General features: G+C 44.4%; 1 protein-coding gene across 2 annotated transcripts in view; it reads left to right on the top strand.

The window, feature by feature from the left end:
* The window catches only part of GRIA1 (glutamate ionotropic receptor AMPA type subunit 1), a 289,213-nt gene extending 274,010 nt beyond the window's left edge, over positions 1-15,203 (top strand). The window contains exons 15-16 of one of the 2 annotated variants that reach the window (XM_010970020.3): positions 4,457-4,591; positions 12,351-15,203. In XM_010970020.3, coding sequence (XP_010968322.2) covers positions 4,457-4,591; positions 12,351-12,551 — 336 coding nt within the window. In that variant the 3' untranslated portion in view covers positions 12,552-15,203. The remainder of the gene's footprint in view (positions 1-4,456; positions 4,592-12,350) is intronic. The other variant, XM_010970019.3, reaches the window with a different exon arrangement.
* The last annotated feature ends 532 nt before the right edge of the window (positions 15,204-15,735 follow it).

A 15,735-nucleotide genomic window follows, 5' to 3' on the forward strand; every position in this document is an offset into this window, starting at 1 on the left:
TCGCTTTCGCAGCATTTGCCTTGCCAATTATTAGTACAATGGGCCAATTCTCATCCTGTGTTGCTCTTGGGGAAAATATGCAGGCTAGAGAACTGGCCTAGATTGGAAATGGAACAGCAGAAGTTGCCAATTAACAAGAGTTCTTTTTCTGCATCCCCTAAAGAGGCTAGTCTCTAGGGAGAATTTATAAAAGGCATGATCCCAGGCCCTCTAGGAATTCCTTACCTGCCTCAAATCTCTTGAGGTCAGGATGAGTGTTAAAGGTCACTTGGTATAACCCTCTGTCCAGAGTTTGAATTCCTTTGATGACCTCATCAGCTTCTTCCTGACTACATCCACGTTTGAGGAGCTCACCCCTATCCAGAGCAGGGCGTTCCACTTTTGGACAGCTCTGCTGAGTTGAAAGGTCTTCCTTTCATTCAATTAAAAAATTCAAAATTTTTCAAAAAAACCCATCTTCCCATAACTCCCTCACTTTGATCCTAGCTTGTGAGTGAGCCTAACCAACCACTCAGTCTCCACTCCTAGGAAATGGGCAAGAACCCAGGAAAATGGTCATAGGTCAAAGAGAGACGTTTTGGGAAGGCACGAGAGAAAGCCTACTATAGCAGGAAGGCTAATACATGGAAGAACGGCTGGACTATTCTTACTGCCCTGAAAGGCACAGTCAGGTTACAGATTCCACATGAGGAAGGACTGCAAGCAGCCTCTAAAACTCCAGTTGTCCAGCATCAGAAAACCTCTGGAATGCAGAGGAGAGCAGAAGCTACAGCCTTTACTTCATAGGATTTTAAGCACTCACACCAGGAAGATAAGAAGGAATGGGAGTATTTGGAGAAAACTGAAGCTTGGTCTAGATTTCGTAGGCCTTGCAATGACAGGCAGCACCAGTCTCCATGGGAGGGACTGGTCTTACAGCCAAAGGCCTTGGCTTCTGCTTAGAACTGTCTACGTGTGCCATTAAAAAGCGTCAAGTCTCTCTGCCTCGGACCTGGCTCAACCCTCCTCACAAAGATTCAAGCCAGCCGCGCATTCTGGGAAGGGAAGTCAGCTCAGAAATACAGAGGGAGTCTGAGACAGTCCCCCATTATGCGGGAAGAGCAAGAAAAAATAGGAAAAAGAAAAAAAAATCTCTCTTGCACATGGGGAAGGCGGCAAATCAAGACAACAGGTTAATGGGAACAGATGAAGGAGAGCCTCGTCACCATAACAACAAGCTGAACGATTCTGAAAGGCGGAATTTTTGTGTTTCTTTTCACCTGCCATTCTTCTCAATACCGTCACTCTCTTTCCCTGCTCCTGGCGGAAGACAACTTGTGAGTTTTTCACTCCCACCAACAAGCTGCCTGGTTTGGGGAGTACAGCTGCTAAGGGAGGGGAGGAGAACGGGTCTCCCAGAGAGGTGCTCAGAAGACTCGGATTCTGTCTTTCTGCCTCCCTGGTCAAAGCCGGGAAGCTTGCAGCTTGCCCATGAAACATGAACATAGCTCTTTGTACACAAGTGCATGAGAAAGTCCCCTCTTACATGGACACTGAGGAATCAGAGCTCTATTCTTAAATAAAAGAGATTTTTGTTCCTACCCCAAGATAGTCATATTCCAACAGAACGAGTCAAATAGAGTTAGTAATAGCAACTCAGCAGAGGACCGTGGCCTTGGGCCTCTTTAGAAAGGACTAAATATGATGCTATCAAAAAGCCAATGAAGGGCACATGTGAGGAAAATTATACACCCTGCCTAGATGTAAATTCCTCAACTGCTTGGGCTAAGAAGACACCAACATGAGTCCCTCATTCTACACCCTATTGAATTATGCCAAATTTAGACAGCAGTGCTTCATTTAAGTTTCCTTTCTGATACTGGTGGTGATAGTGCCCAGGAGCCTCCTTGATCCCAGAGGTCTTCTCAGAATTGTGTCAACGTGAAGAAGGACCAGTAGCACTGTGTCCTGCAAGAGGTGGCAGTCCCCACACCATCTGGTTTCCCTATTTGTTTGTATGGGATATGTTCCTCCAAAGACATACGCTGCCATCTCTATGGACCAGAGACCTCCTTCAGAACTGGGGGATGCTTTTCACCTTCGGACATAATCAAATGCTCAGTCATTGGACCTCTCTCCTTCTGCAGGTACATAAAATATGCCTTCTGCTCCCACGTCCATATGAAGATCTGACCCTATTTTCCTCCCAGGTATATCAGAAATGGACACTCCACCTTCTACAGTCAGGTAGACAGATGCCCTCTTAAGTAGGGTCTTTTGAAAATAATAACAAAAAAAGATGCCCACCACTCCCTTATCCTTGAAGGCAATCCACAACCAAGATGAACTTGAAAAGCCCATGAAGAAGCAAACAGAAACAGCCCTGGTGACCAAGGAGGCAAAATGCACATCAGCTACTGAAAGGCTGACCAGCAGCCTGTGACATCAACAAGACTCAATACTTTTTCCCAGCTTTCTGATCTACCACCTTCCCCCAGGCCTGCTCCCCATCCACTCCCTCTGAGCATCACTGTCAACCACTCTCTTCTAAGGTGTGAGCTGATAATATATTAACATGCCTTCCCACCGCACCCCTAGTAGAGTTTTATAGGAACTTCTACAAACCGTAAGTCCTCCAAGAACCTAAAGACTTACTTTCCAGAAGCAGAATTCAGAACTCACGAACAACAAACAGGGAGACATTTTGAGCATTCTGAAAAATCAAGCCAAGTTCGGACTTACTTGTTCAGACAAGTACCAAAGCACCAAACTCATTTTTGTGCATTTCCCTTATCAGGCCATTATGCCAGAGCAGGAGAAATTCTACCCCTTTGAATAATCATTTCCACTGCTTCCCAAGCCAGGTTATGCCTTGCCAAGTGTAACCCATATTCAAGAGCCATCTGCTTTAGCAATACAGGAAGCCACCAAAGGGGTATAGTTTAGATAATCTTAAAGCTCTGCCGGCCAAGGCTGCTTCTGGGGAGGGAAGGCACGCTGCTATTTGCCAGCTGCAGTCCCCAAGCTCAGCCCTGCTGAATCCTGTACAATGCACCAAGTAGAACTAGGGCAGAGGCCACTGACTCAGTCAATTACTGACCCTTTCCACATACCCATATTCTAATAGGCAGATGTCAGAGGAGTCCCTAGGGCATGACAGTTCACCCTTTGCATGGTTTGCCTACATCCCCACCTGAAAAAAGAACACATGGAGAGATGTAAAAGCTGAATCCTACCTGGTGCCACCAACACACCATTCTGTGTGCCTGTGCCAGAGGAGACGTGCATTTCATTTAAAGTTGATGAGAAATGTGTACCTGAGCCAACAATATAAACAAAAGTGTTTGAGCTACCATGACATTTGGAGATGAGTATTCTTCCAAGATTTAAAGATGTTCTCTTTTCTGTGTCAAGAATTTGAGCAGTAGCCCCCTCTCCCTGAGCCATTTCCTGCCCCCATGACCACCAGTTTTGTCTGGTTGCTCTCAGTCCCCCACTCTTAAACCCACTGGAGTTGACGGAACTCAGGGATGGTCTCACCAACTGATGACTTTTCTCAGGCTCCATGATATGAGCTCTGTCCACTTCCTGTTGGACATGGACACTTGTCCTCAGGACCCCAGGAATTAAGCATCCTGCTCTATGATCCTGTTCATCCACAATCAGTGCAAGACCTTTTACCACAAGCAACAGAGATTTCTAAATGTAGCCATCTGAGTATGCCTACGGTGTTTTTTTAGCAAGCACCTCCACCAGAAAAATGATTCCAATTAAGCATAATTATTAGGATTCAATAGAGCCATTTTTCTATCTCAGTACCTTTTTTCTATTCCAATCCCCCGCACCACTTTTCTTTTCCCCTCAGTTGGGACTCAGCACAGTAAGTTAAAGGTATACATTGGATACATTGGTTGATCTTTATTATACGTACAATAGCTGTCTTATTAAATTGAAATCAAATGCACATCTAGGGGAAAGTTCATTTTAAGTACCAACTTTCAGAAAAAAATGTTCCGGCATAAACAAAAAGGGAGGCCAATATGTTGCTGAGCAACAGAGGGGATGGGGGCAAGAACTGAACTGAAAAGGGAGGGACTGAAAGAATGGGGTAAGCTCAAGGGTGCTGATCTTGGTAGAAGCTGCTCTGAATTTCTTGAGGCATCTCCCACCCTAGTCCAGGCATTGGGGAAGAGGGCAAATATAATTATAAATTAAATATAACCAGGGATGCTTGGAAAATTGTTACACACACACACACACACACACACACACACACACACACAAATGTATGCATTTTATCCTGGGGAATGTTTAACAATGTCAATGAACATAAAGCCTTTCCACTATTACGAATGTTAAAGAGGGCGATGGGGGTTGAGTGTATGTGTGTTAAAATGCTGTTACTTAGCTGGTCTCTAGCCTATTGACTCACTTTACTCTTTCCCCCTGCCCCTCCTTTCCTGCCTCCCCTTCCTAGGACAAGACGAGCGCTCTGAGCCTTAGCAATGTGGCTGGCGTGTTCTACATCCTGATTGGAGGGCTTGGACTAGCCATGCTGGTTGCCTTAATCGAGTTTTGCTACAAATCCCGTAGCGAATCCAAGCGGATGAAGGTGGCATCATCTTCCCAGGCCTTTTTCCTAACCTGTTCTGTGATATAGCTGGGTTTCCTGGGAGTTCCTTTACTAGAAAGGGGAGAGAGTAACAGGAGGTTGAGGCCAGCCCAAGGCAGGGGATGACAGACAGCTGTTATGAGAAAGGTGACAGGGAAAGTGGCAGCTGTGAGAAAAGAAGGAAGATGGCATATGCCAGGGTAAACATAAGGCCTGAAAAAAATAAATGCATCAGCCAGAGATGGGGAATGAGATTAAAAGTTGAGGGTTTATGGGGACAGTCAAGACAGTGTGAGGCAAGAGTGATTACTACAGAGGTGGTTTCTCCCTGAGGTTGCATTAACTGAAGTGGAGCTCCCAAGACAGGGGAAGGGCTATCTTCCCTCTGCAGGGTGGATGGTCTTGCCATGCTTGGCGAATTAGGTCTTTTCTTGGCCACCATATGGTAAGATGGACTTTGGCAAAGAGGACAATGCCCAGAGAATGGTAAGCGGATTAAACAGATAACCCCAAATCAAATCAAATACAGTTGAAGGCAACTAATTGGAAAAGGGAAGAATTATGGAAGATATGAGAGCTGTCTATAAAAACATGAAGACATTTCAAGGGGTAAAGAAAAGAATTTAATTCTGTGCAGTCCCAAGGTATACAACAAGAACTAGTGACTAAAAGCTGCGGAGAACAGATATGAACACAGTAAGTGAGATCTACTTTTCTTTCAGAGCTACTCCAAAATGGGATGGACTGTTTCAGTAAGTACCAAGCACCCCATTACTGGAGGTATAGCCATAGAGGCTGAGTAACTCTTGACAAGGATATGGATTCAAGTATCCAAAGGGAGTCTGGATTGAATGACCTCCATGGTCCCTCCCATTTCGTCATTTATTTTCAATAAGAAAATATTTATGGAAGTGTTACTCATGTAAGCAACACCATAAGCAAGAAGACATCATGAGGAGGCAGAGAGGACTAAGGGGCAGTCTGTAACCTTCAGCATTTTTAACAAAGAGTGACACAGAAAAAGTACCCAGGGAACCTAACTATGGTTTAGACAGGAATGCCTCTAGGGATAGAGGAGGGAGAAAACAGAGAAGGCTTCCAGGAAGGAGCAGAAATTAAGAGGAAGGACAAGTGGGATTCGTACCAACAGAAGCGGAAAGAAGCGCAGTCATTCTGAGCAATGTACCCTACGCTGTGACCTTGGCTGGACTAGACTAAGAGTCATTGGTAGGATTTGCTCTCCTAGAATATGCCCTAAGAAGCCCTTTTTTCAACATGCAATCACTCCCAAGCTCAGCATACCCACTGGTGGATCACAACGGTAGCCTCCTGCCAACCTCTCCCTGTCTTAGGCATCAGTTCTACATATACCTCCAGGGTCCCTCTTGGAGAAGACACTGTTGGACATCTGCTTCTCCTGTTTGGAAACTCTGCACTCAGTATTGCACACAGGGAGAGGGAGCTGGGGGAGGAGGGCCTTCTGTCCTGGCATTCAGCAATCCCACGTCATGGTTCTAGCTTCCTTTCCCCTCCCAGGCAATCTGCTCTCCTTACATGTTCCGTACTCCAGCCACCCACCTCATGCTTTCCACCCATGTGTCTTTATGCAGGCCAATCCCTCTTCCTGTCTTCTGTCCCACAGGACCCATTTAAAAGCCAACTTCCTAAGATACAATAACAAGGAATAATTAAGGGAGGGTAGTGTGGTGGTATTTGGTCAGGGGTCCTAGGAACACCTTAGTCCTACCCTTGATCAGCTCACCCAAATCCAGGTCTTCTCAAAAGGGACAAAGCACAGCAAAAGCATGGGCCTCGGATGTAGGCTTCCAAGGAGCTTGGCCTTCCTGATCCTAAATAAAGCTTTCTTTGCCAATACCATCTAAAACATAAGCTGAAAGACTCTCCTGTCTTACCCTCCAAAGTGTGGAAAGGTCCTTCCAGAGGCAGTGAGGAGAACAGGAGAAGAACTAGGTGAACACAACCCCCCAAAACCTTCCCCATGGGATGGTCCTAGGATTGGCCCAGTACACACCACATATTCCCTAAGAATGCAGTGCAGTACAGTGGTCTAAAGCCAGGCTCTGGAGACTGGATGTCTGAGTACAAATCCTGCCTGTGCCACCTGTTAACTGTCATCTTGGACACGTTTCAATAGCTCTGCAATCCTCATTTTCTATAAAATGGGGCTAGTTGTAGTACCTACCTCACAAAATCACATGATAAGAGTGGATATAAAGAGCTTGGGAAGTTGCTTGGGCCATAGGAAGCCCTTGATAAATAATAACAACAATGAGAATTTATAGTAATATTTCATAATATTATGAATGATATGAAATATTATTATTATTGGCCAGCTACAGCCTCCTTAAGACTCCTTTTACAGCCCTCACTTACATGTCCTAGGTTTTTTTAAGCTATATGGATTGTGATTTTCTTAAGGTAAGAAGCTGGGTCTGATTTCTCTTTGGGCATCACACACACATAGGGTAAGTATTAGTAAAATTAATGTGGAATTGTATTTAGAGAAAATCTCTTGGAGGATGATATGTGAGGCATGGGAAGGGGGTGCTGTTTGGTTAAGCAAACACAACCATCAAAACCACCCAGCCTGGAGGCACACACAACATTATCAAAAGTGCTTCTGGTCCCATCTGTTTGTACTCATAAGATCTGATGAGACCAGGCATCCACCAAGCAGGAAACCTGGACTTCCAGCCCTTCCTATGATGACCATGTCCCACTAATCACGCTGATCATAGTCAGTGCCAGGTGGTGGTACCAGGGTGGCTAAAGACTAAGATCCTCTGAAACCTGTACAATGTTGACATTTGCTGCTGAAGTGGCAATGCTCAGGTAAAGACAAGAATCCTTATAAGAGGTCACTGAGTCATGACATAGCTCCTTGGTCCACTCTCACCCTTCCTTTTCCAAAGATATTGACTTTCTCAAGAACCAACATCAAGATCTCTTGGAATCATTAATGCAAGGTCTTTCATCCCACTATTCTATAATAAATTCCATTGGTTGGCATGACTTCTGCCCAACTCCCTAAGTCTCCACATAGAATTTTAATCTTCCATCTGCAGAAAAGATGCTTCTCTGGTCTTTATTAATCAACCCAGCCCCTAATTTTCAAAGGTCCATCAACTCTTCTCTTATCCAAAGGAGATAAGTACAACACATTTTGCTTGCCTCTCAGACTTTCCAGCTTTGCAGTTTTCTTTATTATTCTGTACTTTGCTGTCTCCAAAGGCAGACTAGCTCTTTTCAGAAGTACAGTCTCCAGCCTCACACAGAGGACCACAATGACAGTGTCCAGGGCCTTTAGCAATAAACTTCCCTCTTGTTTCTTTCTTTTGTCATAATATGTGGCCAATTCATAAAGCCTTGAGCCCCTAAACCTAGTTCATGATCGGCCTCCTATTTTCCAACAGTGTTTAACCAGCCCTTTCCCCACGTGGGAAAGAGGAAGAGAGGAACAGTGGCTAGAAAAGGGAAAGAGGGGAAGGAAGGAGAGAGAAGGAAGGGAGGAAAAAAGGAAAGACATCTTTTAGTGACGTCCATGTTCAGAGCGCTTTATGTATATTAACCCTGTAATGTGCTGTGCTTGCAAGTCTGCAGATAAATCAAGAGGGGTTGGGAGAGGCTAAGTAGTTTTTCTAAAAAGGTCACAGAAGCTAGGAGCTGGAGGAACAGGAATTAGACCTCCAATATGGCCTCTGCAAAGCCTGGGTTCCTGGTACCACTTCTCATAAATTACTCTCTCCTCTCCAACCACGTGGCCACAGGTAATTTTTATCACCTACTATGTCCCCTCAAAACCCCACCCACAATACACAAACAAATAAGATGTAGCCCTTATCCTTAGGTTTTTTTGACCTAGTTGTTGAGGTCATCCATGGTATGTAACCCTTTGCATCTGCATTGTTGAGACCCTTTCTCCTTAGATGTCACATGAGCAGGACACAAAACAAGTGTCACCCTGCAGGCATCCTTCCACAAAGACAAACTGGAGCTCCACGGCCTGCTAGGCATTGCTCAGCACTGGGGATACAGTCAGGAACAAAGCAGACGCAGCTTCTGTTCTCAGGAAGCTGAGAATTTAATGGGAAGACAGAAAATAAACAAATAGGTATATGCTCAATGAAGAAAAATGCCCAATGCTGTCAAGTCCTGACTGGGGAGTGGGGTCTGGGGCAGGACAGAGAGGCCTCCCTGAGAAAGTGATGTTTAACAGACTTGAAACAGGAAAAGATTAACCAAGGGGAGACCGTTGCTACCAAAGGATATACAAGTATCACAGACCCAAAGACCAGAACTTTTGCCCAGTAGGCCAGGAAGACTGAGGGAAACGGAGAGGATGTGAAAGCTAGGGACTCAGAAAAGGACTTCAGGCAACCACAACATTTGAGTATAACTGAAACTGTCATACAGTAGCAAAAATATAAAAGCCAAGAAATATTCCATATTGAACAGTTCCAGATCCCCTGTCCCTCCTCCCTGCCTGAGAAAACAGACTGGATCCTGAGCCCTCAGCTGAGATTAAGGACAACCAGGTTCTTTGTTATCCACCACCTCACTCCTAAAGGAAAATAATCCCGCCACTCGCAGCCCTAGGAGAGCTGCTGATTTTTCCTAATTGTAGCGGTGGTGCTAATACAGGGTGTGTTTAAACCACAGCCCTTGAGGCTTTGCACATTTCACTGGAATTAACGAGCAGCTGAGAGATGTGGCAATGCAGGGGGTGCATCCTCCCCAGCAAGGCAGTCACTCTGCTCTTAGCATGTGTGCGAGGATGAGGTCATCACTGAGGCCTGAGCTTTTATTAGGCTGTTCTATGACATGCAGAGGCTGGCCAAACTTCTATTAGAAAAGCAAGTGGCTGAGAAGTTAGGATGTAATCACTGTTAGAAAAATGAGTCTCTGAAGCATCATCCTGGGGGACTCTGAGGTGACACTTTTCACTCACCCTTTTCTCTCTGAGTGTCAGTTTCAAGAACAGCTTATAAGGATGAACTTTAAGAATGGCTGGTTATGTCAAGGATGGACAAGGGAGAACCACAGTTCCCACAGCAAGGGGAGGAATGACATCAGCTTAAACAGTCTGGCTGCAGGAGGTAGGAGGAACCACAGTCAGAAGGTCATCTACTTTGGCACTAGGTCTCAGATAACTAAAACTTTAAGCAAGTCAATGATAAGTCCTCACTTTCTCTATAAAGTTAAATAAACTAGATCAGTCTGTTTCCACCTTGCTTGCATATTAGAATCACCTGGGGAGTTTTAAAAACACACACCACGCCTATGAAGTCAACATCCCCAAGGTAGGTCTCGACCATCAGTGTTTTTCCCCCAAAACCCCCTAGATGATGTCAATGTGACACCAAGTTTGAGAATTAGTGAAATGGTCATTTTCTGTATTGTTTCTCATTCCGAAGTTTTGATTCTATTCATCTTTTCTCCTGAGATCCCTGAGATTAGAAAGAAAGCCAGTAAGCGGGTAATACCCACCCTCAGTAGGAGAATGGAATCATTGACCCCTGGTAATCCCCTAGCCTATATGAAAACCAATTCTGAGTGACGTCAGCTTGGAAGTTTTTTAGCTACGTGCCTGGCTGAGTTATCTCAGACTTTGATAGGCATCAGTATTTATTATGGCATCTGTCTTTTCCTTTAAGATAAATGTGTCAAGTACCAACAACTTTCATGGAATATTATGGAAATATGTAAGATGTTTTGAGAAACAAGCCCAGGGTGATCTATGTGAACTTTAAACTTTTTTTTTTTTCTAAATAAAGGAATGTGGAAGACAAAAATCATAGAAGATAGACATTCCAAAGCTAATCCGTAGAAGGTTCCACACTTCCCACAGACACAAATATAAATTTATTTTTCTTTCAACATTTTGTAAGTGAGAATAAGTTACCATTAATTCCCCATGCTTTCTCTTCACATTTCCCCCGTCGAGTGTCAGACTGGTGTTTATTTGGCCTTGACTTAGAAGGATGCAGTCCAGGTCACACTTCCTCTTCAGTGTAGGACAACCAGGCAGAATGTAAATAAATCACGTCCAGGGGTTTGATGAGACAGGACCAGTGTGGGTGGTGCATTATATGGGACAAACCTGTCTGAATCATGGATTTTTTTTTAAGAAAGAATATTTTAAAACATTGTCAGAATTGCCAGTGATAAGAGGATCCTCCCAGCAGAACATAGCAGAAAGAATAACAACTGGGTCAAAACTGCCCTGTTTATGTCTGCCCAGCCACAGTAGGCTGACTGACTTCTCTGATCTCTAGAATCATGGCAATATGTAAAGGAAGAAGCCAAAAACTGTTGGAGAATGAGTCTACGTGGGTGTCTTTTCTTAGACAAATTCAAGGATAATCACTGAGCATCTAACTACATGCTGGACTCTCTGGGAGGTGGCTAAGGATTGAGAAGACATGGCCCTTGCCCTCCTCCAGAGAGTCAACTCTCTTAAGGAGTACAGAGGTTACAGACCTGAAGCAGAATCATTGCAAATGAATGTATAATGTGTGCATACTGGGCGGGGGTGAGGGGGCAGCACTTGGTGGTACAGTCTCAGACAACTTCAAGAAGGCAAGAACAAAATGAACCTTGAATGAAGGGTTGGTCTTGGAGAAAGAAACCTCTCAACTCATAGACCATTCTCCTTCGCGTTGATTCCCATGAAGAAACTAAGCCCCACCTCAAAAATTCCATGGGAATCTTTTAATGGGAAGTTGGAAGTGATAAGAAGAGGATTCATACCATGAAGTTTATTTCTTCCGAGGAACTCGGAACAGAACAGTTCCTCTCATCTAATAGGATATATTCTAATTACAGATGGTGGTCTTGAACATTCTGGCTAACTCATCTGATCCTGGAGTGATCTCTGGAGTTCTTTTCACACCTAGAATTCCAGCGTTCTAAAAATGACAGCTTGGTAGCACTGATCTTACATGTCAGCCTAGAAGTACAGGTTGTATGCACTGACAGGATGCAGCTGACACACAGATCATGATCTTTGGAATGCATTCTCATTTTCTTTAGCACATGCTTCTTTCCAATTACTCTTTGCCTATTATATTACTGAAACAAGTCCTATGTCCAATTAACACACGCTGCTAGAAGTAGGATAGTATTTTTCCAGAAATAAATCAGAGGTAGTTTTAAATTTTCACCCAACGATGATACCCCCTCAATTTTTCTTAACATGTCAAATCATTTTTCACACAGTATAGCCCTGTTCTTGCTACTAAGAGTTGGTAGGTACATAGATAATTACATTTTGACAAACACAGAGATTTTAAAAGTCTAGAGAGGTAAGGAAACATGTACAAGGTCACAGGACTAGTTGATGTCAGAACCAGAACTAAAACCCAAGTTTCCTCAACCCCATTTCCAGAGCTTTTCTACTTGGTTGTGTTGCTGCGTTTATTATCATCAATACAACTGTGGGACTATTCTACCTTTAGAAATCACAGAACATAAGAACCAGAAAGGATCTTAGAGATCCCCCAGTCCAGCACACCTCATTAAATCAAGAGAACATGAGGTCCAGAGAGGGAATCACACTTGTCCGGAGCCACGCAACAGTTTTGTGGGTTTGTGGGAAGTCAACAGTTGCATTATAGATTAGAGAAAAAGTTGGATGGGGAGGAAAGTTGGGGTGACAATGTTAAGTCCAGTGTTGACTCATTCTCCTTGCCAGTCATTGCCAAGGACCCGGGGAAGAGCCCCCGGTCCTCCTGAAAAGGGTTTCTGTTTGATCCCACAGCAATCCATCAACGAAGCCATACGGACATCGACGCTCCCCCGAAACAGCGGGGCAGGAGCCAGCGGCGGTGGGAGTGGAGAGAACGGCCGGGTGGTCAGCCATGACTTCCCCAAGTCCATGCAATCGATTCCCTGCATGAGCCACAGTTCAGGGATGCCCTTGGGAGCCACAGGATTGTAACCGGAGCAGACGGAGACCCCGTGGGGAGTATGCGCATGCTCCCCCAGTTCCATCCCAAACCCTTCAGTGCCAAAAACAACAAAATGAAACGCAGCCGCCACCAACCACCATGACCACAGGAGAATAATTCAACAGATTTTCCTGAAGAATTGAGAAACCATTTTGCGCCCCCTTTTCTTTTTTTGATGTTCTTTCACCTTTTTTTCATTTGCTAAGTGAGGATGACAAATAAACTGTACTGCAATAAGGGGAGAATAACCCTGTCAAATACAGCCTGTGTCTCTTAACACCGAGTCACTGGAACACTAATGAGGAAACTGCTGTTTTCTTTTAATTTGGTTGTTAATGTGTCTTAGTGTGTGCAATATTTTTTTCTTACTAATATCCATGGTTTGCAGGTTCTGTTAGTCCCCTTCCTTCTCCATACTTCTTATTCCCAACTCCCTCCCCATCCCTCTTCAGTTTTCAGATTGGAGATTCAAGATTTGTTCCACCTGACAAGCAAGCAAAAGGGGAAAAGCAATCTTCAAATTAATTCGTCATGGGAGCTCTCCAAATTCCCCTCCATGCCTTGGCCCCGAGCCAAGATGGAGACCGACGTTGCTGGAGGAACTGGCTGCCTTCCACAGACAGGGCACTGCCTAAGCGCAGACTTAGTCCTTGTGAGAACATGTGTGAAGCAACTCAGACCGAGGGTGGTAGAGAGGATAAAGGCAGGGGTGCAGACCAAGAAAGACCCATGACGTTACTGCTGGAGGCTCAGATCCATCTTCCTTTAATGTGTAACAGCCGTCTCCTAGACCTTCGGTGGAACAATCTGCTCCTTCACAGTCAACCTGAGCCCTGAGAAGTGTGTCCTTCTGCAAAGCTCAAGCTCAAAGGCACTCTGGTGGCTGAAGGACAACTAGCCTCCTGAACCAAGCAGAGCCGTGGGAATAGCTGACAGCCAGGGAGAAAACCACTCCTGATTCTCACTTTTTATTTGCTTGACATCTGGGCAGGAACCCCATTGTAGAGTAGACTCTCTGTCTCTTTGGAGCCTCTGAGGTGGGGGGAAACGTTATGCAAGCTAAAAGCAAAAGAAAGCTGATGGAAGAATTCTGGAAGAGGAAGCTTCACTGAAGCCCACAAGCAAAAGAACCTTCCATGGTGTGTCCTGTCCTAGGACTGAGAGACAAAGTATGACATTTAAGGTTTTACTGACGTGGAGAACTTGAGTTTTTATGTCCACATAAAAGTGTTGTTTTAGCATGTGGTCAGATAATGTTCTGTCATCTTTACAAAGTAAAATGCCCAAGGCTGAATGATTTGAAGGAGAACAGGGAGATGGATTAAGTTGACAATGACACTGGGGGACCTTAAAATCCCTGACCCCAACTTCTGATCCGAGGAGGCTGACCTTCCCCCTGGCTGAGACAGAATGAGGATGCTGTATTTCAGTGACCAGAATCAGTATGCCTATGATTTATGACTACAAAGCTGAACTAAAATATGATTGGAGAAGAGACAGGGTTCCTAGAGAGAAGCCCAGGCTGACTACAACTTTGCCTGGGGGTTAGTGGTGGGGGGCGTGTTGGGAGGTCCTGGCATATGGCTTTCTTGGAGATCCCAACTCTCATTCTTGGTGCAATTGGCTTCCAGCTCTCCAGCAGCCACTCTCCTAGGTGCATGATTCAGTGCGTGCCATGTGTCATCAGCTTTTATTGATAACCAGATTCTGGCTTGTTCCATTGCCCCCTACTTCTATCCAGTCTTCTCTGCTAGAGGTTATCATTAGCCACTGACAAACTAAAGGTTTTAGAGCCTCCCTACAAGTAAGTGCAGCATGACTGGCTTCATCTATGGATTCTCTCAGTGAACACCCACCATCTCTATGTCTCTTCCATCCTCCTTTCATCAGCCATAGCAGAGAGCCATCCCCGAATCAATCTCTCCACCCTCTCAGCACAAGCATTGTTGTTCAGTCTCTCACGTGTCAATGTGGGCATGGTACGTGAAGCGGGACCCTCAAGATGGATTTTCTCTTTTCGCTACTGCCAGCTGATGCCCTCCCCTCCCCTTGCCCTCACCCCATATTTTTCTCAACCCTTAGCCTACCACTGCAGAATCTGGTATGACCCACCATTAGGGAGTCTGCATTTCGGAGGAGTTGGAAATAACCCTCGACCATCAACACATTTCAAAGACCTTTTGCCTGTGGCTTGGTAAGATGCCTGTCCAGCTACTGAGCTCACCAGTAACATGAGCTGATAGGGAGAGACCACCTCTGCTGGAAGACAGGGTCTATGCCATGTGGGGGTCCAAGACTCCAGAAGAAGATGTTTTTCACCAATGGAGGGGTGATGGGGAAAACAAAAGTAAGAAAAAAGTTAACTTGTATTATGTATTTTTACTACACTTTTCTTAAAAATAGAGCAATGGGAAAACTGAAACAGATTGACATTTTTCTCAACAGGAATCCATACTTAACAGTTCTGGCTTTCATTAAATTTTGCTCTTTGGTACTTGAGCCTTTTATTTAACATCTATATTTGTTTTAACTCTCTTGGCACATGTGTGAAAGGATTTTTGCTTGATCAAACACTAAATATTTTTTTGGTTCCTGTTTTTCTTTCAAATAGCCAGGGTTTTTTTTTTTCTTTTGGTATTTGCATAAAATGAAAATATCACCAAGAATTAAATCACTGTGGATCCATTATCTACTTTTCATATTTTTCCATTCCATTTCTTTGCCATTTCTGAAGCCAGAGCTCTAAACGATGTTATTTCCTTATTGCTAAGCCTAAGTTCAGTACGTTTTTTTAATGATGACCACTACCCTTGAATCACAAAGAGCTCTCAAACAAGTCATTTCAGCCAAACTAGATCACTGGGTTATTTATCCAAATAAGATAACAACAACAACAAAAAGACAGAAGGGTACTGGTTTTCAAGGGCCACAGTTCCAAATGCATAAGGAGCAGGGTTATACTGGCAGTGGTTACAGTACCTTTGGGAACTGGATGGCTCACAGGGAATGTCTTCCAGACATCCCCAAGTTGGAGTCTGGGTGTATCTGTGATGTGCAAAGTCACAAGCAAAACAAATCTAGACCAGGCTTATAAATAGATCTTCTTAGTCCTCAGACCACATGACCACCCCCTACCCCTTATCTGAAAGTTTTTCTTCCACTCAAGAAAGATGG

Source organism: Camelus bactrianus, chromosome 3 (assembly GCF_048773025.1).
Source record: "Camelus bactrianus isolate YW-2024 breed Bactrian camel chromosome 3, ASM4877302v1, whole genome shotgun sequence".
Taxonomy (NCBI): Eukaryota; Metazoa; Chordata; class Mammalia; order Artiodactyla; family Camelidae; genus Camelus; species Camelus bactrianus.